At 49.0% G+C, this 27,263-nt stretch overlaps 1 protein-coding gene across 3 annotated transcripts; it reads left to right on the forward strand.

Moving 5' to 3' along the window:
* The first annotated feature begins 4 nt into the window (after positions 1 to 4).
* Positions 5 to 25,226, forward strand: BCL6 (BCL6 transcription repressor). Of its 3 annotated transcripts, none has more exons than XM_055408310.2 (10): positions 5 to 114; positions 11,159 to 11,197; positions 12,286 to 12,456; positions 14,041 to 14,262; positions 15,837 to 16,808; positions 17,358 to 17,542; positions 18,826 to 18,993; positions 20,074 to 20,204; positions 20,319 to 20,456; positions 24,013 to 25,226. In XM_055408310.2, exons 3-10 carry the CDS (start codon positions 12,296 to 12,298, stop codon positions 24,154 to 24,156), a joined length of 2,121 nt encoding a protein of 706 aa, XP_055264285.1. In that variant the 5' UTR covers positions 5 to 114; positions 11,159 to 11,197; positions 12,286 to 12,295; the 3' UTR covers positions 24,157 to 25,226. The 3 variants fall into 3 exon arrangements, with proteins under 3 accessions (XP_055264285.1, XP_055264293.1, XP_055264302.1); XM_055408318.2 differs by lacking the exon at positions 5 to 114 and adding an exon at positions 1,296 to 9,988; XM_055408327.2 differs by lacking the exon at positions 5 to 114 and adding an exon at positions 1,296 to 8,354.
* Positions 25,227 to 27,263: the final 2,037 nt, after the last annotated feature.

Genomic DNA, 27,263 nt, shown 5'->3' on the forward strand with positions numbered 1-27,263 from the left:
TAGCAGTGGTAAAGTCCCCAGCTCAAATTCCGAGAATTGAGCTCTGTTGATTCTTAGAACTGGGGTTCTTAGAAGTGGTGATGCAAGAAGTTTCTAGGAAAGGCCGGACACCAGGTGATTATTGCTGTTGCTGCCGCCGCTGCTGCTGCCGCCGCCGCTGTTGCCGCTGGTGCCGCTGCCGCCGCCGCTGCTCATGATCATTATTTTACCTTTTAATTCTTTTTTTCTGCTCTTGCCAAATGCTTTGGCTCCAAGTTTCCTATGTGTATCTATTGATGTAAATGTATATATTTATTTATTGTAGCTGTCAGGTGTTAAAATAAATGCCGAAGATTAGTCCCACGTCTCTCCCACTCTAGGATGTAGATTTTTATATTTTTATTATTTTATTCTTGTTGTCTTTGAGTGAATTGGCCGGTTTGGGGAGGCTTTTGCCACCCTCCCTTGTGTTGTTTTGGTTTTTGAAGAGGAGGTGGAGGAGAGGAAGGAGGGGAATTAGGGGGCGGCCGGAGCAGAAAGGACGAGACAGTGCTTGGGGGGTGATTCGGGCAAGTCTGGGGGCTGTCTGGCCCCAGACGGCGGAGAGGACGCGCGCTCGCGCTCTCGCTCTTTCTGCTGCTGCTGCTTGCGTACGGCTTGTGATCTCGCTGGATTCGTGCGGCTGTGTTTTTTTCCCCTCTTTTCTCGCTTGCAAACTGCCTTCCTTGCTCCCTCGCTCCAGCCTCGCCTTCCCTCCCTCCCTCTCCTTTCCCTCGCCTCTCCTTCCTTCCCCTCTCCCGTCCTTCTTGGTCACTCCGGGAGGCGAGGAGGGAGGCTGCCCTTTCGCTCTCCCCGCTTGGCTCCCTTCCACCGGCCTCGGTCCTCTAGATTCCCCACCTCCGAGCCGAGATTTTGGAGGAGAAATGCAAGCGAACTCCTCGTGGTTATTTTATTTCCCCCTTCATAAACCCAGATGAAGTATGGGTTCTACTGTTTCCTTTCTGAGCCGCGATCTTCCTAACGAGATCCGAGCGTTTTGGTGTCCTCTTCCCCTGCGTTTTGGGGGAGGTTTAGCTTGCCTGGGGGCGGGGATGTTGAATAGTTTGGAAATTATTCTTTCTTGGTTGCAGTCTAGGGAGTCGGGAACCCCCGCGCGCTCCCTCTCCCGGTCCTGGGGAGAGAGGCTTGTGGCGGGATGGGGATTTGGGGGTGGGGGTGGGAAAGGGGTGCGCGTTTGCACCTGCGGTACTGTTCAGAGTGCGGGGACTCCGGGAACCTTCGCAGGACGGCCCAGCCAAGCGGGAAGGTGGCGGGATTTCTGGCGGTCGCGGTGTTTGTATTTTGGGCGCTGCGTGACTCGGTGTTAGCTCCCAATGGCTGTTTCCCCGCTTTCCTAAATTTTTATTTTTCCCATGGTGCAAGCTTTGTGAAAACAAAACAAAAACTGCGGGTCGGAGAGTAGCGGCGTCAGGCTTCAGATTCCCGAGGTCCTTGCATAGGGCGAGGGAAAAAACAAACAGCCCCAGCCCGCGTTCCTACGTGCAAGACCCGGGAGGAGAGAAGGGCACTTTGTGGCCCTGGCTGGGGAACCTGGCGCGGGAGGAGGGGGCGCGGGCGCGAACGGGAGATCTTTGTGAGTGATTTTGCAGAAATGGATTGCGAGGTTGGTTGGATTTGCAACCTGTAGCTCTCCTCGAGGGAGCAGGAATGGGGGAAGGCGGCGGCGGCGGCGGCCGGGGGCGGGAGCCGGTAGGGAGTCGGAGCCTCGGAAATCGGCTGCGCTGGGGAGCCGCGGGAGCGAGGGGGCCACTCCGCTGCCGGATGTAGTGACCGTGGTAAATGTCTTGAGAACTGTAGATTGCGTTGCCGTTATGATGCCGTGTTATTGGAACTCTGGCCAAAAATGGAACTCGTGTTGCAATAATTGAGTTTTAAAAGCTATCCCATGGAAAAACAAGTACACAATCCTACAAATTAAAAAAAAAAAAAAAAGCTTGAAAAAGATCCTGTTTATGTTGTGCCCTTTCTCGAAATGTGTGTCTTGGTGGTGGGGGTCCTGACAGCTGAGCCGAAGGAATGGCCCCAAACTGGGCGCTCAAAGTCGAGAATTGTTACTGGATCCCTGACCTCTTCTCTTCACCATCCCCTCCAGGAAACTGATTTAATCCTTTCGGATTTTTTTGTTCAATCAGTTTATAGTTTCCAGGAGGGAAATATTGTAATGTTTTACCCCCACCCCCTTTTAAAGTAAAGTGAGTGTCAGTAGATGCATTTTTTTTACTGTCAAAAAGAAAAAATAAAATGGGGCAGGAGAGAAGGAACCAGGGAAAGGGCTGTTTAGAAATACAGTTTGTGGCTCAGAGCGATGCCACTGGCTTCCTCTACAGAGACTGCCAGTTTCCCTTTTTCTTTGCAAGGTGTGTGTGGTTTTGATAAATAACTTAAGAAAAAATTAAGAGAGGGGCCGGCAAGATCCGTCAGGAGACAGGTATCTATTTTGCTCACTATTTACTACCAAGAGCTTTTGGCACTTGAACAGAACCTCGTAAATCTGCAGCCCAAGTTGAAGTTCATCTGGCCCTAGTCCACACGCTATTCCTGGAGGTAGCAAACATGAGCTCAAAGGAACGAGGTGAAATCACATTCTCTCTTTAAAATATATGCTTTTTTTTTTTTAAAGGAGAAAAGATAATGTGTCTCTGGGGGAGGAGGAAATGGAAAGGGAGTACCAGGAGATGGGCATTCCCTTCCTCAAATGACTGTAGTTGAGTTTTCAGGTCAAAATAGAAGCCTGTGGATGGGAAATAGTCCCTCCCTCTCCCCATTTATAAATAGAAGTTTCCAATATTCTACTTGTCCAATACTGCAGGCCCAAGCATTGACTGATTTTAAGGGTCTATTGATAGTGACGATAAGGCTATCTGTAAAAACCGAGCAACTTAAAGGAGAAAGCAGATAGAAATGGGAATTCTCCAACTGGTTATTTCCTCTATGCTCAGTTTCTAAGGGTTCTACCCCTTGCTTTCTTGAAAAACAAATGTCCCATTTTTATTCTGGGTTTGGGACAGGAATGGGACTCTAAACTCTTCAGCTGTTGTTAGCTGAGCCTTAAAGAGTTCCAGTTATTGGTTGAGTAAATGGTAGCCATGACTAGATGTCAAAATTCTTCCTTCCCTCTCTCCTTTGCTGGGTAGCCACACTCACAACCCACTTTGTTGTGAAAAATTCAGAAATTCAGAGGAGGTGGTGCGGCAGCGCCACCCCTCGGTGGATGAAACTATCTATTTGCAAAAGTCAAATATTTGAAAAATATTGTGAAATGACCTTACGAGGATTTTTTTTTTTTCCTTTAGGAAGGAGAGATAAAGCTAGCTTAAAAAAAAAAAAAAGTTCATTTCTCAAAAGGAGGGAGAAAAACGGTTTTCGAGCTAGAATGGTGTCAAAATAGGCAAAGTAGTTCGAGTGTGTGTGTGTGTGTTTGTGTGTGTGATGGGGGAGGGTTGCCTGGTTGGCCATAAGCAGGCGAGTTTTACAGGCGGAAGTACCCCCGCCCCGCCTGGACTTGACTTCTCTGGGCACCCGAATTGTGCTGCCTGTCTGATTTTGAGATAAGAAAGAATGTTTTGGTGTAAAAAAAAAAAACATACTGACTGGAAGTCCTGTAGTTTTTGCTGGCGGTGGAGATGGTGTCTGTGGGGGGTTGGTTGGGGAGGGAGGGTTGTGGATTGCCAGGGGCAGTGGCAGCATCTGTAGCCGGTTTGGAGACCTCTGGGAGTTGAAGTAGTGTGGCGCGTGCCAGTTTCCTGCACTGCGCAACAAGTGGGAAAGCTGCCGCAGTGATCGGAGTGAGAGTGCTGGGTTGTGGGAAAGCTGGCCGGTTTCTCCTGGCCCCACTGGAAGCCAGAACGGCTCCACCCTACCCTGCCCGCCTCCCACTCTGAGACCACAGCCCCACCAAGAGACCAACTCTTCCCCACTCCCCCATCCCCGATTTAGCCAAGCGCTATAAGACTGGGTGGGACCCTTCTTCTGCCCTTGGCCTCCAGGGTTCCTTTTCTCCGTGGGAATCAGTTTGTTCCCGACTTTCTTGGTGGTCGATAGGGTTTGGCAGGAACCTTTGCCAATACTGCCGAGTGCCATCCTGCTTTTTGAAGACAAGTGCATTCTATCTTTCTGTTCCCAATACATTTAGGGCTGGAAAAATCTACGTATAATACATGCACGCAGCTTCAGATATTGCGTTGTGGTTGCTAGAGGTGTGAGCATGGGGAAAAACGAATTACCTTCTGTAAATTAAAACGTTTTCCTGCTTTGCCCTATGGAGGCAATCCCCTCCCCCTAATACACCACCACAGCAGAAAGGTGGGGGGCAGTCGGGGGTGGAAGGCTGTGGTCGCGCGGCGGTTTTCGGACGGACTGAGTCTGCCACCTAGTGGTAGGTCTTGGCGGAGTTTCCCGCTTTGGGCATTAGACAGACCGCGTCACCTTCGGGTCCCCAAGTATCTCAACCAGGTGCTAGGATTGATGGAGGGCACCCACCAATGAGGATGACACCCGACCTCCAAAGTTTTGGTAAGGCGGATGAAAATTAGAAGGCCTGCGGATGCTTACCCCATCCACTGTCGCTCAGCGACGGGCAGTATCTGCATCTGCTTAGAGAACCAAAAAGCACCCCCTTTTGAAAACACTGCCTCCCAGTCTGTGTGGCCTTTCCCGGGGCAAAGTCTACAGTGGAGGGATACCACAAAGGCTCTAGGGCATACAGTTCTTTACAGTGAGGAAACAGGTTTGATGTGAGGGTTAATGGTGAGTTAGTGACCTAACCGGAACCAGATTTTAAGCTTCTGAATTCCAGGTCAGTGACTTAAAGTCAAAGGCGAGTTTGTCTCCGCCCCTTCGAGGTAGAGGAGCAGAAGTCAGAGGGAGCCATAATTTTAACCTCTTGAAATGAAAAAAATGAAAGTCACTCAGTCGTGTCTGACTCTTTGTGACCACATGGACTATACAGTCCATGGAATTCTCCAGGCCAGAATACTGGAGTGGGTAGCCATTACCTTCTCCAGGGGATTTTCCCGACCCAGGGATCGAACCCAGGTCTCCCATATTGCAGGCGGCTTCTTTACCAGCTGAGCTACCATGGAAGCCATCTTAACCTCTTAGGTAACCATAATGGGAAAGGGTTCCTTCCCCAGATTTCTCCTAGGAACTTGTTTACAAAGTATGGACCAAGATATTCAGTAACAGACTTTGAAAAGCCCACTGAAGTGCTGGGGGGTGGGAGCCTCAGATCCTGGGGGAGGGGGTTGTGCGTGTGTTGCTGCTGCTGCTGCTAAGTCACTTCAGTCGTGTCCGACTCTGTGTGACCCCACAGACGGAAGCCCACCAGGCTCCCCTGTCCCTGGGATTCTCCAGGCAAGAACACTGGAGTGGGTTGCCATTTCCTTCTCCAATGTGTGAAAGTGGAAAGTGAAAAGTGAAAGCGAAGTCGCTCAGTCATGTCCGACCCTTAGCGACCCCATGGACTGCAGGCTACCAGGCTCCTCCATCCATGGGATTTTCTAGGCAAGAGTACTGGAGTGGCTTGCCATTGCCTTCTCCGTGCGTGTGTTAGGGCGTGATTAAAGCCCCGTCCCTAAACTTGCAGAGATTGCACCTCACTGTGTCGGAGGCTCACATTTGGATCCTGAAATAGCTCTGACCACCCCACCCCACTTACAAACTTTGCTTAGTGGATTGGCGAGAAATCAGTTGTGTGCGTGGGTTCTATGGACATGCAGGGTGTAATCCACAACAGCTCAGTAAAGTTTTCTCGCTTGGAGTTCAAAACTTAAGATGGCAAATGCGCGTCCGTGTGCTGGCGGCCCCTAGCGACCACTGGCGCGCACACCCGCGGGAAAAGCAGTTGATTCCACCGCCCTGGTCAACAGGAATCAAGTTCTGCCTCTCCCACTGCGGGAGCTGTTGCAGGCCGCGTTGGAGAAACGCGCCTCTGTTCGGGTTGGAAAGGAATCTGGGGACGTGTTTGAAGAGCGGTCAAGTTTGACTCATCATTTCCCAAGGACAGTTAGTGCCTTCCATCTTCATTAACGTGAATAAAGACCTTGGCTGACTTCTGTCCAGATCGGATTTTTAAAGGCATTGTTTGCTTGGGGAGATCATGCTTCTGCCCTCCCCCGCCAGCCTTTTTGCAAAGGCCGAGCCCGCTCCAGCCAGGATGGCCAAAATATCTTTGCTCGTGGTCTGTTGGCATTGACTGCCGGCCCTTTCTGGAAGGCAGTCGCGAGCTGGGCGCCCGGGGAGTGTCCCTTCTGCAGCTCCTCTTCAGATCTTGATGATAAAACACATCCCTCTATTTTATTGCATTTCCTAGAAGCTTGCAGGCTTGCAAGAGCGCTGCTGGCAGGAAGTGTGATAGAAATGAAAGTCAGGACATCATGTCCCTAAACACCTCGGTCACCCAAAGCAACTGCAGAGGCCACCGCGTTATCAAATTCACTTTTATCTACGGTGTCTGAACCCTCCCGCCCCGCCAGACAAAAGCGCGAGGGGGTGTTTCTCCACCAGAACAAAAGCAACTCAGCGGTTTGACCCTACCCTCACCCCCGCCCCAACCGCCAGACCCCCGAGACTAGACCCGGGCGGCTCCTTAGCCGAGACGCTGCGGAGAAAGGGAGCGCTGCGGCCAGAGCCCTGATGCGGGTTCCACCGCGGCGGCTCCGGCCTTATTAAAATGCCTCGTCCCTGCCTCTAAAGAGTGCTTTGCACTTCCAGATTCTCCTCTGGGTTTCTCAACGAATTATTGGCGTTATTAGATTACCAATAATCCAAAACCCGACTGGGATAGAGAAGGGGGAAGGGGGAAAGGCTTTCTCCAAATCCGGAGACTCAATCTAAACTAGGTCAATGGGAAGGAGGGGCGGGCCGACAGGGAGGAGTCGGTTTTAAGCCTTGATGGAGGGCTCTCTCTAGTGTCAGGCAGCGGTAAAACAGGATTAGGTTTGAGCTCCCGGAACCACGGGGACTCCTAATTTCCAATAAATGCATTTACTTAATTTTAGCTTCCCTTCCTAGATTCTCACCCCATCCCGTATTAAATTGCAGCCTTCGCTTTCACCTGTATTCTACCCGGAGAAGGGACGAGAAAGTGGGATTTTACGAGGCCAAAGAGGCCAGGTCTTTACTGACCCCGCCCCCGCTGCTGAGCTGCCGCGCGGCGCAGTGTGGCGCTACCCGCCAGTTTTAGGACTGGGCTGCGGCCTAAGAGGCTGCATCTTTCGCGTCCCCTTCTGCCTACCACCCGGTCCCGCAGGTGCCTCTCGGAGTCCGATGCTGAGACCGATTAGGAGATGGCGCCGGGGGGTTCTAACTCCGAGGACGGCCCGGGGAGGGCAAGGCAACCTTGGAGCGCTCCCATGAACGCGCTAGAGTTTGAGCCCAGGCTTGTGCCAATCCCGACCTTTTTAATCTATGGTTTCAGAGAAATCGGATTCGGAAATTTCGAAATCTAGCCAGGTTCGGCCTGGCAGCTTCTATTCTGGGCGGAAATCGAGCCGAGCTGCGTTCTCCTTCTTGCCAACGTAGGCGGAAGGGGCTTTCGGTTTAGTTTTCCTTCAGCTCGGCTGGGGCGCGCTGGATGGAGACCCTCAGCTCTAGGGACTCCATCTTTTTGGCTTGGGGGCCTCGACCGGCCACTCCCTTTCAAACGAGGGAACAGGGGCGGAGGGGCAAGCAAAGAGAAAGAGAGGAAAAGACGCACCAGGCAAACAAACGCCGTAATGGGGCAACTTGAAGTCAAGCCTGGGACAGAACGCGAAATCCTGGCTTTTAGACCCGGCTGTGCTCCTAACTTGCCCGACTTTCCCCGTTTATAAAATTGTTGTGGGGGAAGGGTTGGACTGGGTGAACTCTGATGGACTCCTGGACCTGGCGCGGACGAGGGATTTAGGGGAAAGTGCGCCGTATTCCCCGCGAGCCTCCCCGGGCGGCCCCCCCTCGCCGGGTGAATCCCCGGCGGCCCGAGCGGCGCAGGCAGCGATCCTGGCTGCCGTCGGGGCCGGCAGCTTCCTGGAAAGTTACTTCTCGTTGGAGCCGGCGATAGGCAGAGAGTGTTCTGTGAAATACGCTGAGTTGAGATCGACTGTGTTCCGGGAATGAGAGGGCTGTGCCATTCCCCTCACTGCCCCCTGCCTTGACGGCGTAACAGGAAAAAAAAAAAAAAAAGGCACACATAATGTTAGCTACGGAGGTGCACGAAAAGTTTTACTTGAATGTAACCAAATTCACGGCTATCGCCGGGGCTCCGCCGCGCCTGCGGGGAGGTGGACGCGCCGCGGTGCAGGCAACACGCCCGGGGGTGGGCGGTCCCTAGCAGACAGGTACGGTGTGATGGGGGTGGGCCAATCTGCGGGTCTGCGCCGGCTTGCCCGGCCGCAGGGCTCGAGTTTGTGCCCTTGTGTGTGAGCAAGAGAAGAGGGCCACCTCTGGAGGTGGGAGGAAAAGGATGGGATCTTTCCATGTAGGCTGGCTTCGCCCTTCACATCCCTTCTCTCTCTCTGCCTTTCTGTTGTCTTCTTTACCTTTGCCCCCCTTTTTTTAAAGGGGAATTCCCTCGTTTTTCATCAAATCCTTTAAAGGATCTGCCTTCTCAAGGTGCCTCGTTTACACAGGGAAAGTGCCAAAGGAGAGAAAGTGTATGGGGGTGGAAAAGACCAGTCTAACTTTCACTTGGTAGTTACTGCGGCTGGGGCTGGGATGGCGTCGGGAAAGGTCTGGGCTCTTGCAGATATCAGTTTTTTCTTGATACCTCTGCTCTCTTGATTGCTTCTGTGGAAGGAGTCTTGTGCTGACATTGGTGGGATGGCTGAAGCTAATAGGCAGGGTTTCTTCCAGGCTTTGCTTGGAATTAGTTCTGAGATCCTGGGTAAGACTTTATCTCATGGAGCCTCACTCTCCTCCCAGTAAATGGTGGCTGTTATAAGGATCAGACACAAAAATGGATGAGAAACAGCTGAGTGGTCTGTGAAAAGCAAACCAAATGCTAGTGGTGCTCCCACACCTGCAGCATCTAGAGGGTGGCATCATTGCCCACACCCACCATGACCAACATACTCACTGGTTTTGGGGGTTCCTAAGATAAAGCCTCATGTGAAGAGTTGACTCACTGGAAAAGTCTCTGATGCTGGGAGGGATTGGGGGCAGAAGAAGGGGACGACAGAGAATGAGATGGCTGGATGGCATCACTGACTCGATGGACATGAGTCTGAGTGAACTCCAGGAGTTGGTGATGGACAGGGAGGCCTGGTGTGCTGTGATTCATGGGGTCGCAAAGAGTCGGACACGACTGAGCGACTGAACTGAACTGAAGATAAAGCTAGCTTGGAAAGGAGTGGACTTAATAAAGACGGGGCTTTAGTGTATGTGCATTATTTGGTCAAGCCAGGCTGAGAGGTTTACAGTGGAAAGTGCCCAGCCAACAGCCTGACTGACAGTGGACCCAGGGGGATTGTTTAGTTTGTTTCATTCCGCATCAAGGGTGAGTCATTGCCACTTGTCAAGGTGAAATGGCAAATCTGCACTTCCTGTGGTTCCTAGAGTCTGTGTGACTGGAAATCCACAAGCGAGACGGTGGTTGAAGCTGCTTAAAGGACAGCCTTAAGTATTCCAGAGTTGTTGAGGGATCCCTTCCATAGGGAAGAGGAGAAGGTTTATAAATAAACCTCACCTGTGTCTGCAGCATTCCTTTTCCAAGGAGACAATCATTGAACTTTGGTTAGGACCCATTCCATGTATTTCTCTTTGCCAGTCCAAGTTTGGATGGGGAGAGGAGGAAGTAGGTTCTTTTGTCTTTTTCTATCCTCTCCCTTCCCCCATTCCTTTCCTGCCTCCACTCACTCACATGCACACATTAACCTTGAAGCCGAGATTGAGTGACTGGCACTTGGGACCACAGAGAAATGTCAGTGTTTGGTTACAGTCTCAAGGAAACCTCTCATTTTAGAGTGCTCATTTGGTAAGACTCAGCAGCCTGGAATGGGGGCAAAGTGTCTGTGTGGGGGAAGGAACTTAAAAATGAGATTCACCCACATCAGGGTGCTGTCTTGCATGTTCTACAGCACGTAGCCTGATTTGGAAAGGGGACAAGAATTTGAGCCAGAAGACCTAGGGCTGGGTCACTCACCATTTATGTGGCCCAATATGACCTCCTTGGCCTCGGGTCCCTTTACCCAGAAAATAGGTCTGAAAAGCTACATTTTAAAAAAAGACGAGTTGGGGGAGGGTTAAGATATTGTTTTGTTTCTGCAGCCCACATGTGATCATAAATGAGTCTTTAACCTAGACTTTAAATGATTTTGTTTTAGAGAAACCAATTTGGAGAGGGTCCTTATTTCTTGAGTGCTCCCTGGCCAATTCTCAGCTAAATCACACAGTTAAATCTCTCACCAGCAGGGGGAAGCACAAACTTGGAAGTCTGTGGCACTTATCTGATCTTAGACCCAGGAGAGATGGGATTCAGTTCAGTTCAGTTCAGTCACTCAGTCGTGTCCGACTCTTTGCGACCCCATGAATCAAAGAGTAGATAAACCATCTCAGGTTGGATTCAGCAGATTCCTTTTTTAGTCTTAAGTGCTTCAGACCGTCAGGAAATACTGCCTGACTGTTTGTCCTGGGCAAGCCACTTGAACTCAATTTTGTCCCCTGTGAACTAAGGATAAAGATATTGACCTTGTTGGTCTTGTGGAATCATTCTAAGTTTGAAAGATAGTATTTTAGCAGGTTTTGAAAAGCATCCAGAGTTTTTAGGCCCCTGAAGGATCATTTCATTAATATTGAAAGAATCACTTTTCTTATTTTTTTCTTTCCCATAAACTCAATTACCTTTGGATGACATACGTTTTTTACTTTGAAAAAGGAAGTAAATATGTATATGTGTATGTAATTAACGTATGAAAGTGTATTCTGAGTACTCAAGGTAAAAACATTACTATCGCATAGCTTCGGGTGCCTGTTGTTTCCGTAAGAGCCGAGCTGGATAAAGTGTTTGCTCACTTGTAAAACCGCACCAGCTGGCAGGCTGCAGCTATCAGAGTAAAACTAAATATGTGTGTCCTAAAATAAGACTATAGTGGACAATCTTATATTCATTAAATCAATTTCTGCTTGGTTTTTCTCTTCCCTGCAGGTTTTAAGCAAAATTTTAGACTGTGAATCAAGGCACTGGGTAAGTAAATTGAATTATACACTTTACAGTTTTGTGGACAAACTGTTTCTTTTGAATTTGCCAGTGCATGTGTCTCTGTGAACGGTGCCACTTTTCTTTAGATGAGATAAAGGACAGCTGATTGCCTCTCCATCACACCCCACCCCCTCCTTTGCCCCTGCATTTGACTATCTTAACCCTGTCATGTGACCAGGGCTTCCCTTACTTGTTGCTTGGTTCACATTAATTTTGCTGCCTACTATGCACCAGCAGTTCTGACAGTTGCATCCTGACAATTCTGAAGCTTAGCAGAGGAGAGACAGATGGTGGCTAGGATGATGAAATGAGATACTGATGAGAATAGCTATGATTTTTGAGAATCTAGTGTGCTGCTGCTGCTAAGTCACTTCAGTCGTGTCCGACTCTGTGTGACCCCATAGACGGAAGCCCACCAGGCTCCCCCGTCCCTGGGATTCTCCAGGCAAGAACACTGGAGTGGGTTGCCATTTCCTTCTCCAATGTGTGAAAGTGAAAAGTGAAGTCGCTCAGTTGTGTCCAACCCTTAGCGACCCCACGGACTGCAGCCTACCAGGCTCCTCCATCCATGGGATTTTCTAGGCAAGAGTACTGGAGTGGCTTGCCATTGCCTTCTCCGGAATCTAGTGTGGACCAGGCACATATCTCTAAGTTTTACCACCACAGAGGAATTAGTACTCCCCATTTGGGGAAACTGAAGCCCAGACATCGTAAAACAACCGGTTCCAAGTTACACAGCCTGCGAAAGGTATGGCCCATGTGCTAACCTTCAAAGCATGCTTTCTCTCCCCTGTCACTCGCTCACTGCCTCTCAGTGCTGGCGGCGTGTTTGGTATGTGGAAAAAACGTTCAACAAAGACTCATTCCCTTCCTCTTTCCCCTATAGGGTTTTCTATTAACAAGTCAGGTAAAGATGATTATCTCCTAGTACAGACATGAAGAGAAATGCCCAGAGGTGGGCCATGAATTGTTCAAAAGCAAACACAAGGGAGCAGGAACCACCTGCACTCACACTCCTGGTGAGAAGGAAACAGGTTATGGAGGACTAACAGGATTTTGACCTTTTCTTTCAGGTGAAGAAAAATGGCCTCGCCGGCTGACAGCTGTATCCAGTTCACCCGCCATGCCAGTGACGTTCTTCTCAACCTTAATCGCCTCCGGAGCCGCGACATCTTGACTGATGTTGTCATAGTGGTGAGCCGGGAGCAGTTTAGAGCCCATAAGACGGTCCTCATGGCCTGCAGGTAAGGGGTCTGGAAGGCAGATGATGGATATAAGGGGAACGAAGGTGCTGGCTGCCAGGGTGGCGGGTGGGGGGCCTCTTGCAGTGTTTGGGACCACATCTCATTTGTCCTTAGGTCCCCAGCACGTGGCCTGGCAGAGTGGGTTCCCAGGCAGCAAATGAATGAATACACTTTTCGAAAAGAAAGCGTTTCCATTCTGTGGGAATAGAGGGAGAAGAAATCAAATGCTGTCTCCAGAAGAGATGTGTTTGGGGCAAACGGAATGACTTTAGTGAACCAATGGAAAAAACGTGAAATGTGAAAGCGAGTTTTTAAATATTTCTAGCAAGTTAATTTGAGATCTTTTGCTGTTTTTTTCTGTGATTGTATTTATTTATGCTATGATTATATTTCCATGGGTGTTTCAGAGAATATGTAAGTTGGTGAAAGTGAGCTGGCTAATTCTTCATATTTGTCAAGTATTTCAAATGTTCAGAGCAGTTTTACATTCTATCACCTCCCTGGATTTTCAAAGTGGCCTGTATTATGGATGTCATGATTAACTCTATTTTATAGATGATAAGATGAAGACGTTTATAGGTGAGCTGATGTAGAGTAAGGAATCTTAATTGCAAGTATAGGACATATAGAACATCTACAACAAGCACCTTTAAAAAAAAAAAGTGGAAAGGTTTATAGAGAGTTAAAATAATAGGTGACACTAACCAAATGCTTACTGTGTTCAGGCATCAATTTGTCCCCTTTACATTTTCATTCTTGCCACAACTGTGTAAGGGAGACATTGTTATTCCTGCTTTGCAGATGAGGAAACCAAGGTACAGAGAAGTGAAGTCCCTTACCCAAGGTTTCATAGCTACTTACTAAAGTCTAGTAAGTCTAGCTCATTTCTGGCAACACGCTCAGGAAGAGCAGAATCTAGATGACAGTCCAGAATTCTGGCCTCTCCCTGCATGCTCTTTCCTGAACCTGACATCACGGTACCAGGAGGTATAGCTTGACTCTGACTTGGCTCTCCTGGGAGTATTGACCTTGTGATGGACTTTTAGAAAATAATCTATGGATTTTTAGAAAATCAGTAAACTATAGATATAGGTATCATTTTATTTGTTTGTCATCAATACCCAATTTGCTTCTAAAAAATACAATAAGATTTTTAGAATAAGAATAATGTGGTGGAGCAAGAAAGGAAATGCTTATCCCAAAGATGTAAACTAAAAATAGTTACTGCAAATGAGTGCTAAATTTAACTCTGGTAATCTGTGCAGTGAAGACCAAAAGGAATACAGGTTCTGTGACTTTGAGAAAATTACTTGACCTCTTTGATCTTAGTTGCCCCATTTGTAAAGAGAGAGAAGGATAGAATCTATCTTATAAGGTTGTGAGAAACACAGGAGAGTAGATGTAAAGTGCTTAATGACTCTCTGATATTGAGTAAACTCTCCATAAATGGCAGCCATTGTTAATTAGCATGGAAGGTCCAGAGCTTGGTCCAGGGAAAAGGGGCTTAGCACCCCTGCTAACCATAATTGATGACAGTTTCTGTAACTGATGTCTGCTATAGTGAGACATTCCTTTGTTTTACAGTGGCCTGTTCTACAGCATTTTCACAGACCAGTTGAAATGCAACCTCAGTGTGATCAATCTGGATCCTGAGATCAACCCGGAGGGGTTCTGCATCCTCCTGGACTTCATGTACACATCTCGGCTCAATCTGCGGGAGGGCAACATCATGGCCGTGATGGCCACAGCTATGTACCTTCAGATGGAGCATGTTGTGGACACTTGCCGGAAGTTCATCAAGGCCAGGTGAGCTGCCACCCAGATGGAGGCCTTAGAGATGGAAGGGATCACAAAAGATCAGTAACCTTTGATAATGCATGCACATAGAAAAAATAATCCTCTGTGATACGCCAAAGCCGACTTTCCATTGCTTTTGCACACTCCTGCTACTCAGGTATGCCACGTGCATCCCCACTTCTTGCTTCCTTCCATTCACTTGACTGACCCTCTCCTCCCCCGCATCCTGTTGACCACGTCCGGATGCCAACTTCTTCATTGTGCAGTTATCACTTTGCTCTTTCGCAGTTCTTCTGTTGTGTCCCAAAGCCCTTTGTATTCCCGTTAGACTTTGCTTCTATTTCACTATTTGCATGCATGTTTTAGTTCTCCTTTAGGCTTCCATTTTAACTATTTACATATTTAGTTCCCCCACCAGACTGTGGGCTGCTGTACTCACCTCTTGTGTCACTCTGGTCCTAAACGAGAGAACATTTATTGAATTACATTGGGTTCACTGGGTTTAACCCCCTACTTGGGATCTGGTGAGATAGGACCATCATTGAAAGATGAGAAACCTGAGAGCCAAAAACGTGAAGAGCTTTGCTCAGCAGAACAGACACTGAGGCCTTGACTTCTGTAGAATCATTTGATTCAGCTTCTCTAGGGTGATCGCAGCCCTTCTCCAACAGAAAGGTTTCCAGCCTCTGTTTGAACATCTTCAGGAGCAAGGAACTCATTGTTCCCAGAACCACAGAGCTCTACCTTGGACAGTCTGAAAGTTGAAATATGGCTCCTTTCACCTTCATTCCTTGGTTCTAGCTCTGTTAACTGCGATCAGATGGAGCTGGTCCACTATCCGCCCACGTAATGTCCCTTCAAGTATAGGCAGCTTGAGCTCTTTGTCTCCTGTGGGTGATAATGGTGGCAAGATCATTTATAAGTGCTTTCCCTGGGTCCAGCCTCATGCTGGGAGCGTTCAGCAACTAGCTGCAGGTCACAGAGCTGCTGAGTGTCACCACGGGGACTACAAACCATGTCCTGTTGCTGCAGAGCCAGGGCTTCCCACCCTGGCACGTGCTGGCTCTTCTCCAAAAGGAAACTCCCCTATGACTCCAGGCATCGTACAGGGTGAATTCCTTTTTCACAAGCACCAGTTTGACAATGACCCTCCAAACATGTGACACCAGCATCAAATAAATACTTCCCTCCCTGAAGCTCAGGTTTCACATGTATAAAACGGAAACAATAATGCCTTCTCAACCTTCCTTTCAGGATTCTGTAGGGATGAAATGATATAAGGGCTCCAAAAGCTTTCCGTTTTATAATAGCGGAATAATTAGAGATTCTCACGTATTTGTACATATGGGACTTACACAAAATCACGCCTGAACAGGCCCTGATTGTGTGGCTAACTCAGCTTCTCTGGGCTAGATTGCTAGACTTTTAGCAGAACTGCCTTGTAACTACACGTGTTTCCCTAGTCCAGGGCCATGTCGCCTATGTCTAGCTGACCCCTGCGCCTGTGTGGGTTTCATAGGCCAGTGTCACTTGGAAGGTTCTGATTAGGAGGCCGGGGTCTTCTCTCTGTTTCCCTCCTGCAGTGAAGCAGAGATGGTTCCTGCCATCAAGCCTCCCCGGGAAGACTTCCTCAACAGCCGCATGCTGATGCCCCAGGACATCATGGCCTATCGGGGCCGGGAGGTGGTAGAGAACAGCCTCCCACTGAGGAACGCACCTGGGTGTGAGAGCAGAGCCTTTGCCCCCAGCTTGTACAATGGCCTTTCCACACCGCCAGCCTCATACCCTGTGTATGGCCACCTTCCGGTCAGCAGCTTCCTTTTCTCTGATGAGGAGCTCCGGGATGCCCGGATGCCTATAGCCAATCCCTTCCCCAAGGATCGGGCCCTCCCCTGTGACAGTGCCAGGCCAGTGCCCAGTGAGTACAGTCGGCCGGCCATGGAGATCTCCCCCGGCATGTGCCACAGCACCATCTACTCACCCAAGGAGGCCACTCCTGAGGAGGCGCGGAGTGACATGCACTACAGTGTGGCCGAGGGCCCCAAGCCTGCTGCGCCCTCAGCCCGGAGCGCCCCATACTTCCCCTGTGACAAGGCCGGCAAGGAGGAAGAGCGGCCCTCCTCAGAAGATGAGATTGCCCTGCATTTCGAGCCCCCCAGTGCACCCCTGAACAGGAAGGGTCTGGTTAGCCCACAGAGTCCCCAGAAGTCTGACTGCCAGCCCAACTCACCCACGGAGTCCTGTAGCAGCAAGAACGCCTGCATCCACCAGACCTCTGGGTCCCCACCGGCCAAGAGCCCCACCGACCCCAAAGCCTGCAACTGGAAGAAGTACAAGTTCATCGTGCTCAACAGTCTCAACCAGAACGCCAAACCGGAGGGGCCTGAGCAGGCAGAGCTGGGCCGCCTTTCCCCTCGAGCCTATGCTGCCCCGCCAGCCTGCCAGCCACCCATGGAGCCCGATACCCTTGACCTCCAGTCCCCAACTAAGCTCAGCACCAGTGGGGAGGACTCCACCATCCCCCAGGCCAGCCGGCTCAACAACATTGTCAACAGGTGATTTCAGAGGCAGTCGGGACTTGGGGCCAGGGCTTATCTGAGCAGGGTTCTGGACTCACTTCTGGGTGGATGCAGAGGCTGTGTTCTCTTGCCTGAAATGCTGAGTGTACTGGAGGTGTGGGCTAAAGTCTATTGACTGAATTAGCCTAAGTAAGGAAGGTCCTTAAACTTCAGTGTATGTTCATAGTGAGAGAGAGAACTTCCTCTCCATTGTAGATGAGCATTCCAAAAATCCCAAACTCCTGTAGTCTTGGTCTCGGTATGGCATGGGGCATCCTCCTACTGTCTTGGACAGGGGGTGGCTGTGGACTGCAACACTGAGGGGAGGGAACTGAGCCTGGAGAGAGGTTTGGGCACCGTGTGACCCCCCATCAGTGATCTCGGTAAGTCCACTGTTTGAAGGGAGGCTTGGGGATAAGTAGCTCTGTGGTTCCTGATCTCAAGTGGCCTCTGGGCTGCCCTGAGCACAGGGAAGAGGGATGAATGGAGGCCAAGTGGAGGCTCTGCCCTGCTCCATTTGCTGAGGCCCTTTCCTCCTGCCCACAGGTCCCTGACTGGCTCCCCCCGAAGCAGCAGCGAGAGCCACTCGCCGCTCTACCTGCACCCCCCCAAGTGCACGTCCTGCGGCTCGCAGTCCCCACAGCATGCAGAGATGTGCCTGCATGCCGCTGGCCCCACGTTCCCCGAGGAGCTGGGAGAGACCCAGTCTGAGTACTCAGATTCCAGCTGTGGTGAGTCCCTTCCCTGCCCTGGCCTCTGCTTCAGAGGTTTGTGTGTCCATTCACTGATTGGAAGGAGCCCCTCATTGGAAGTCCGTTGGCATTTAAATCACCAGCCCAGATTCCCACTCTTGGAGACCTTATGTAGGGAATGAGACTGACCAGAGCAAGGGATGAAGAATCTGAGTTATTCTTGGGGAACAGAGAAGGACCACACAGCTCTCTCAGCTTCCTTCCAGCAAAACTAGCAATGGGGCTGGCTACCACTAGCTTCCAGAGCCTTCTCAGGCTCTCTGGACCCAAACTGATTGTATGCATGTTAGTTCACCCTGCTAGACTGTACATTATAGAAGCAGAAGCACCTGGCCTTCTTCATGCTTGTGTTTTCCACAGGGCCTAATGAGTCTAGCACGGAGTAGGCACTCAGTTAATATTAGCTGAATTTCATTCACTGAACAGATTGTTAATTGACGTTTTTGGATAGTTTGTGATTAGCACCCCCAGTTTTCCCCTCTTCCCCCAGCTCTGGCTCCAGTAGGGTAGCCCACTAATACTTCTTTTAGGGGTAAGTTACCATGATATGTCATTTCCAAACTGTTAAGACAAAAGAAAAAGATGAGCTCCTTACACTGAGAGGCTTGGCACAGGGCCATGGGCCAGTCGTTGGGAGGGCAGGGAGGGACTGTCCCGTCCTGGCTCCCTGGCTGTTCACTCTACACCCCGGTTCCTTTCCTCTGGGCTTCTGTTTCTACGTTCACCATCATCTTTTGTCTCCCTATCTCAGAAATGCTTGGGAGACGTGAAGTCTAGATGGGTGCAAGGGTGAGCACAGCCATTGTTAATTCCTCCTTCGATGACCTCAAAGTATTTTTGACTCTGATTTGTATCTTACATTCCTGAGATGCTTGATGTTATACAACATGCTCCTGTGAGGTAGGCAGGACAGGGGTTTATTATCCTGATTTTGGAGATAGAGACACAGACAGAGGCTGTCTTACCCGAGGGCTTCTGTGCATGAATGTAAGCTGGTGCAGGCCACGTGGGTACCTTGGGTGTGAGTTTCCCTCTTCTACCTTAATATTTGAATCTGTCTCCTTTATCGGTTCCATGACTGAGACCCTAAACACTAAGAAAGAGGGAATTCTCACAGGCCCTTTGCTCTGGGCTCCTGAGAACAATGGGCAGGCGGGCACAGGGGGCTCACTTTGGCCCTGGGGGTGGCTCCAGAAGAGAGAGGCTGTGGAGCCCCACCTCCCTTTCTTGCTGACCCTGGTGTTCCCCTCACCCTCCAACAGAGAATGGGGCCTTCTTCTGCAACGAGTGTGACTGCCGCTTCTCTGAGGAGGCTTCCCTCAAGAGGCACACGCTGCAGACCCACAGTGACAAACCCTACAAGTGTGACCGCTGCCAGGCCTCCTTCCGCTACAAGGGCAACCTCGCCAGCCACAAGACCGTCCACACGGGTATGGCTCTGTAACCCATCCCCAAACTCGCCAGGGTTCCCTGGAGCAGGACGGGGCAAGGATTCTAGGGAAAGCAGCGTGGGGCTTTGGGGCCTGGTGGGGTGAGGTAGGGAGCAGGGATTGTCCTGGCCTGAGTGCAGGCCTGGCCTGGCGCGTCTCGGCTTGGTGACCCAGCCACTCTGTGTTCCCTTTGTCTTTCCTTTGAGATGCTCTTTGTTGCTTCTCCACCTTCACTGGGGTCAGAAGTGTTCGTCTCACTGTACAGGGGATGAACCTTGGCTGAGAGAGGCAGAGCCAGGTTGGGTTTTATAAACCAGAAAAACGCTAAAGCCTCTCTGGTCTCTCCAAGGGCTTGTTCCTTATCAGCTCACATTCCTTCACCAGGTAGCATCTCATAACCTGATTGTTGTCCAAAGTTGCCTCTCTCCTGGAATTTTAAATGGGCCCATTATCCCAGAAACTTTCCATGAAGGAAGACTTGGCCCTTCTATTGGTTTCCTCTGTCTGAGCATCTACTCCAACTCAGGCCCCACCTCTCTTGCAAATAGAATCCAGCTGTAGTTGCCGCAAGCAAAAAGGAAAAGCATGTTTTTTCTCAAAGAGAGAAACTAGAGCAGCCGGAGTGTTATCTCTCTGAGGAATGGGTTGACTGAATCAGCCTTACCCAAGGGAAGAGCTAGCAGAGCCTTCCTGGGTCATCTCAACTCACCCCTCGGGTGCCAGAGAGGGAAACTGAGGCCCAGAAAGGATGAAAAACATGTCCACATCCTGAAGTTAGATCATCCTGATGACAAAGCTGGTTCCTGGGACCTCAGTCCATCCCTGACCCATGCCTGACATTGTCTCTCCTCCACATCACCACCTGCTTCTTGACCCTGGTCATGGGTGCGGTGTGCTGATGTGTGTGTGAGAGAGGGGTGGCAGGTAGGGGTGGCAGGCCCCTGACACCTCTCTCTGACCTTTCCAGGGGAAGGAAAGCCAAAGTGGCACAAGGAAGGGCCAATTGCTTTGCAATCCAGGGCTCAGGGACTGTGGAAACTTTCTCTAATTATGGCTTTCCTGTTCTTCTCTCTGCAACAGGTGAGAAACCCTATCGTTGTAACATTTGCGGGGCCCAGTTCAACCGACCAGCCAACCTGAAAACCCACACCCGAATTCACTCTGGAGAGAAGCCCTACAAATGCGAAACGTGCGGAGCCAGATTTGTCCAGGTGAGCAGGGGGTGTGGGCTAAGGACCCCCACCCAGCATGCTGATCAGCGGCTTCAGGGGCCTGCAGCCCATGCCGACTGGGCCGCTCAGTTTGCTCTCCGCTCTTCCGTGCAGGTGGCCCACCTCCGTGCGCACGTGCTCATCCACACTGGCGAGAAGCCCTACCCCTGTGAAATCTGTGGCACCCGATTCCGGCACCTCCAGACGCTGAAGAGCCACCTGCGAATCCACACAGGAGAGAAGCCTTACCATGTACGTGAGCCTCTTGTGGCCACTGGCTGGCGTGGGAGGGGCGGGGAGATGGAGGGCTGGGGCCACAGGACTGTTCGCTCCAGTCTCAGGCATGTAGTGGGATGACCACTGAACTCTCATGGTCCTAAGACCAGATTTCAGTCTGATTTTCAAAGACAACCAGCTTGAGGTTGGCCTGAGTCTTAGTTTGTTGTTGTTGCACAGTTGCTGAGTCATGTCCAACTCTTGTGACCCCATAGACTGAAGCGTGCCAGGCTTCCTTGTTCTTCACTGTATCCCAGAGTTAGCTCAAATCCATGTTCATTGAGTCAGTGACGCTATCTAACCATGTCATCCTCTGACGCCCCCTTCTCCTCTTGCTTTCAGTCTTTCCCAGCATCAGGGTCTTTTTCAGTGAGTAAGCTCTTCACACCAAATGGCCAAAGTATCGGAGCTGGAGCATCAGTCTTAGTTTGCTCATCTTTAAAGTGAGGGTATTGGGCTAGGTAATTCAGGCCTTAAGAAAGAGGTCTGGACTGTGGTTACGTAGACACCAGAGTCATTCATTCCTTCTACAAACACTTACTGAGTGCTTCCAGCTGTCCCTCAACTGGGCTAGATGTCTACTTCAGAGGAGCTAAAGTGTTTGAAAAGGAACAGTCAGAGACTAGGAGGGGAGCCAGAGAAATGTGGTGATATAAGGGGGAAAAAAATAGAGAAAAGACAGTTACAGATGACCAAAAGCAAGAGGCCATGATCGGGCCACTGGAATCACAGTGTTCTAGAGTGGAGTCTTGACTAACTATAGCTTATGGGTTAATTTCTGAAATCCCACACGCTAATAATGGTTTTTATACTTTTACATGGCTAAAAATATTCATAATATTTTATGACATGCAAATTATATAAAATTTAAATTTCAGCATCCATAAATAAGGTTTTGTTGGCACACAGCCAGGCTCACTTGTTGACGTATGTCTCTGGCTGCGTTCATGCTACAATGCAGAGCTGAGTAGTTATGTCAGAGAATGTCAGGCCCACCAAGTGTGAAATATTTACTGTCTGGCTCTTTACAGAAACAGATTGCTGATCTCTGCTGTAAAGTGGAAAGATACTGGCCAGGGAGCTGAGATATCTGCATTCTTATTTGGACTTTGGCAATGACCCTTTTTAAGGCTATGGGCAAACCCTGACCCCCTCACTGGGCCATAGTCTTCTTTCTCTATGAAATGGTGAGAATGAGGTAGATGAGCAGGTTTCCAACTGTGCTGTTTCAATCACTGACGTTCTGAAACCCTGCAGGGCAGGACTGGAATGATATAGCAGCCTCTTTCCCTTTCCAGTTTCCATTTAATTTGAAAAAGAGTCCCATGTCCTACAAGTGTAGAAACTACTGGTATAGATGAGGCTGGCTTTGCTGAATTTATGACATCTCTGTAGGCAGTGATGGACACAAGGACAAATAAAGGAAGGGTTAACCCATATCAAGTGAACTCCGGGAGTTGGTGATGGACAGGGAGGCCTGGCGTGCTGTGGTTCATGGGGTCGCGGAGAGTCGGACACGACTGAGAGACTGAACTGAACTGAACTGAACTGAACCCATATCAAAATGTTAACCTGAAAAGGTGGTTATTTTCATTCCCTTGTTTATCGCTCCTTGAGTGACTATCTTCTCACTTGATTTTGTTCTTGGGCAAATTAGTTATCTTCTCAGTACTTTAATTTCCTCATCTGAGCCTGAGAATAGTGCTTACCACACACAGTTATGTTAAATTAATGGATTCCCGGAAGTGTTCAGAAGAGTACTTGCCACAGAGTAAGAGTCCAGAACATATTTGCTGTTATAATTATTTGCTGGACATTTAGATACACAGGATATCAGAGTTGAGTGACCTTCAGAGTATACTGACTCAGTCCCGTGCAGAAAGGAAAGCCAAGGCTCAAAGAGAAATGCCATGCGTAGGGCACATGGCAGTGGGTGGCACACATGTGAGGGGCCCTTGTCTCCCAAGACTGGGGCTCTTTATACTCACTGCACACCTGTTTTATTTGTTTCTAAGTTTATTTCCATTTTTACTTTAAGACATATTCTCTATATGAATATATTTTATTACAGTTTTATTAGAGAATAGTTTTAGATTTGTAGAAAAGTTGCAAAGATAGCACTGAGAATTACCATATGTACGCAATTTCCCCTGTTATTAAGTCTTATAACTAGTGTACATTAACCACAACTAATGAATCCGTACTGGGTATGTTATTATTAACTGGAATCCATGCTTTATTTTTACTTTCGTGGTTTTTACTTGGGTTCCTCAGGTGGTGCTAGTGGTAAAGAATCCTCCTGCCAATGCAGGAAAGGCAAGTTCAATCCCTGGGTCGGGAAGATCCCCTGGAGGAGGGACTGACAACCCACTCCAGTATTCTTGCCTGGAGAATCCCACAGACAGAGGAGCCTGGTGGACGATAGTCCACGGGGGTCACAAAGAACTGGACACGACAGAAACAACTTAGCAGCAGCATCAGTTTTTGCCTAAAACATTTTTCTGTTTCAGGATTACATCAGGGTACCACATTACATTTAGTCATCCACTTTATTTTTAAAGAATTTTTCCACTAAAATTATTATCACCCATTCTTGGAATCAAAACAAGAAACAGCTTTGCTTGCTAATGCCTTGTTAGCTGATCTGAGGTCTGTGTGTGCATATGTGCTCTGACTGACACACTTCAGTTGTATCTGACTCCTTGTGACCCTATGGACTGTAGCCTGCTAGGCTTCTCTATCCTTGGGATTTTCCAGACGAGAAAACTGGAGTGGGTTGCCATGCCCACCTCCAGGGGATCTCCCTGACCCAGAGATTGAACCCAAGTCTCTTGCATTGGCAGGTGGATTCTTTACCACTAGTGCCACCTGGGAAGCCCTCTAAGATGTATACACTAAGTTAAAGGAATATAACTGCCTTTTAAAAGCATATCTGAGATTTCCAGAATTTTCATTTGCAAAATTCAGACTGTTCTAATCCATTTGTCCAAATATATTCAGATGTATTGCATAATTGCCTGAGAGGTATACTCACAGGTACTGGGAAGATTACAAAGTTTAGTGAGAAGTAGTCACCACTGTCAAAGCATTCTGCATCTGAGAAGGATGGTAATTTTTGGGATGCCAAGGCTTTTTGGCGTTAAATGGCAAGGCTGGAAATCTTACAGAGGTCAAAGGAAAGAAGGGTTATTTTCACCCTAGAGAGATTCAGGAAAACTTTAAAAATTAGAAGAATTTGCATCTGAACTGCATTTTTGGTTTAGACTTGAATTTGTTAAGTTAGAGCAGGGAAATGAATCTCAAGCAGGGGAAGAGCATGACCAAGACTTTGGAAAGCAGGGAAGAGACATTTGCACAAAGTGTACTTGTCCCTTAGCAGAAGCCAGCATTCCTTTGGGCTTTCACCTGCCCACAGGAGGGAAGGGAAGAACTGCCCCATCCCTGGAAGGGAGAATCTCCTTCTCAAGGTCCTTGAGTAATGACACGTTTCCTGAGAGGATGTCTTAACAGTTTGCCTCTGGTTCTCCCCCAGTGTGAGAAGTGTAACCTGCATTTCCGTCACAAAAGTCAGCTCCGTCTTCACTTGCGCCAGAAGCACGGCGCCATCACCAACACCAAGGTGCAATACCGCGTGTCCGCCACTGATCTGCCCCCGGAGCTCCCCAAAGCCTGCTGAAGCATGGAGTGTTGATGCTTTCCATTCGAGCCCCTTTTCGGAATCTACCCAAAGGATACTGTAACACTTTACAATGTTCATCCCATGATGTAGTGCCTCTTTCATCCACTAGTGCAAATCCTAGCTGGCGGGGGCGGGGAGGGGGGAGGGCCGGGGGACGGGGCGCCAAGGCAGTTCCCCTTCCCCGACTGCCGTAAAACTTTAAGAAATAATATTGCTTCTTCTCCTATGTGTACGGCAAACCATGTCAGCAAAAAGCAAAATCATTTTATATATCAAAGCGGGGGAAGTACGCAAAAGTTCTGACTTGACTTTGTCTGCAAAATGAGGAATGTATATGTTTTGTGGGATCAGATGTTTCTTTTGTATGTAAATGTGCATTCTTTTAAAAGAAGAGACTTCGGTATGTTATCAAAGAGAGGGCTTTAATTTTTTTAACCAAAGGTGAAGGAATATATGGCAGAGTTGTAAATATATAAATATATATATATAAAATAAATATATATAAACCTAAAAAAGATATATTAAAAATATAAAACTGCGTTAAAGGCTCGATTTTGTATCTGCAGGCAGACACGGATCTGAGAATCTTTATTGAGAAAGAGCACTTAAGAGACTATTTTAAGTATTGCATCTGTATAAGTAAGAAAATATTTTGTCTAAAATGCCTCAGTGTATTTGTATTTTTTTGCAAGTGAAGGTTTACAATTTACAAAGTGTGTATTAAAACAAACAAACAAAAAGAACAAAAAAAGCTGCGGAAGGAAAAAAACGTGTAGTTTTGTTCTAGTTTTCGGTTTGTATATACCTGTACGTGTCCTACGGTGCCTTTTTTCATGGAAGTTTTCAACAGGGGACGACTGCGCCATCCCTTTTGGAAGTGTAGGCAGACACAGGGACTTGGAGTTGTCACTAACTAAGCTCTCTTTGGGAATGTTTGTCTCATCACATTCTGCGTCATGCTTGTGTTATAACTACTCCGGAGACAGGGTTTGGCTGTGTCTAAACTGCATTACCGCGTTGTAAAATATAGCTGTACAAATACAAGAATAAAATGTTGAAAAGTCAAATCAGTTTGTTCTGGATTTTTTTCCTGGTGCTGGAGTCAGGACTTGAATGGGTCTGTTTCCCCAGCTCTCCACCTGGGTGGGCGGTGCTCATGGAGGGCAGGGAAAGACTGAGGCTGGGGTTTGCATCTGGTTGCTGGGCAGGGCCCACCTTCAGCTCTTGGCAGAAGGATGGTCCACAGATGCCAAATTCTGCTCATGTGGCACCCAGGTCGGGGATTTTGAATGGACCTCTCGCCTCTTATCTCTGGACGACCTCAGTTCTAGCCCTTCTGACACCAATGTCGGGTCCTTTCGTCCTCTGGGTCTTGGAGAGTATGCTCATTCTGTGAAGTGAGAAGGCTCATCTTGCTTCCTGGCTTCATAAACAGTTTCTTTCTCCTGGGGTCCAAGGACAGTACGGGAAGCCTCAGCTTCGACTCTTGCCTTCCTCACTGTTGGTGCCTTTGGAGGATTTTTGCTGTCTGCTAGGTGATGGATAGACATCTATAGACTCAGAAGCTTTATGAATCCCTATGAGCCAAGTCAAAGCCCATCCCTGCAGAAGTGTTCTTTGCACCAAGAACTCTGTGGTGGAAGTCAGCCACCTCTTCCTGCGTGACAACCATTACCCCACTGAGTCCCTTTCCCACCCACCCCTGAGGGAATCGGATTGACTAGATTGTTTATGATTCCATGGTTCACCCTGGCTTGCTTTGGCACCTGGTTTTATTTTACCTCAAACCCCCTCAGAAACCGTTTGACTGACAGAAACTAAGAATGGTGAGGACAAGTGTCATGGCCGCCTGCCCAGAGGAGAAAGTCCTCACCACCCCATCCCATTCCTGGGTGGTGATGGTGGCGGGAGGGGGTCGGGGATGTGAGGCGGAGCCTTCCCTGGGCCCTCAGGCCACTGTCTGGACAGTGGTGTCCCTTGGCAGTGCCTCTGCAGCAGGCTCCAAGCACGTGCTGGGAAGCCTGTGGGAGCTGACCACCCAAAGCCCCTGAGAGAACACAGAAAGTCACATTGCCCCTCTGCCAGCTACATGGCCGGCCTTGCAGCTCAGGTTTCCTTTGAAGATGACTTTAAAGGACTCGCCAGCTCAAGGCCTCGGCTCACCCTGCTCTTTGAAAGGGGGGAAAATGATCCCTCTGCTCCCATAGACACTTGGCAGAAGAACTTACAAAACAGACAGCTTCAGGAATGACAATTCACTGGCCTGAGGAGGCTGGCCCCAGGGCTGCTTGGCTCCGCAGGGGCCTCCGAATTTGTTTACATATCATTACTGTTTAATAGAGAGAGAGAGGAGGCTGGGGCAGACAGTGTGGGTGGCATTCAAGTTCAAACAAAGGAGAAGATCAAAGAGTAACGAGTTACAGCAGCCAATTGACAATCAATAACAGGTAAAAGGCAAACATCTCTAAACAGTTGAGCTGGGGCAGAGGGAATACAGAAATTTATTACCAAAGCGTGACTGGAGCACAGCTTTTCACAAATGCATAACTTTAAAAACAGGGTGTTTGATGCTTTTCTCTCGGTTGTGGGGTTTTGAGAGGAGACGTTGCTAAGGACCAGAACAGTGGTTGGAGGGTGGACCTGGAGAGAGGGGTTGCTTAGAATCACCTTAGGAGCTGGAAAGGACAGAGGATGGTGAGGATCATCTCACTGAAATCTGTCCTTGACCCAGGAAGGGACCGAGGTGGAGAAATGAGGTGGAGAAACAAGGCCACTAGTGGAGGACAGGCTTCTGCCTCTGACCCCACTTGGAGGGAAAAGAGGTCAGTCACAACGTTCCCGTTGCAGAAATGAGCGCTGATGCACGGGCTCGTCCAGGGCCCCACAGCTAAGATGCAGCCAACTAATCCGAGTCCATACAACTGCTTGTTGGTGGAAATTCAATCACCTCTGTTTTGGGGAAAAATGAGCTATTTCCTTTGGAATATGGGTTTATTTGCCTCTCTGTGTCACTCAGAGTAGTATATCTATGAAACACGGTAATAACATCTGGCATTTGTGAGGCGCTTAGGATTTTCAAAGCACGTTGGTATCAGCAGTCACAT

The sequence above is a fragment of the Moschus berezovskii genome, chromosome 1 (assembly GCF_049115385.1).
Source record: "Moschus berezovskii isolate FMDL1 chromosome 1, NW_MosBer_1.0, whole genome shotgun sequence".
Taxonomy (NCBI): Eukaryota; Metazoa; Chordata; class Mammalia; order Artiodactyla; family Moschidae; genus Moschus; species Moschus berezovskii.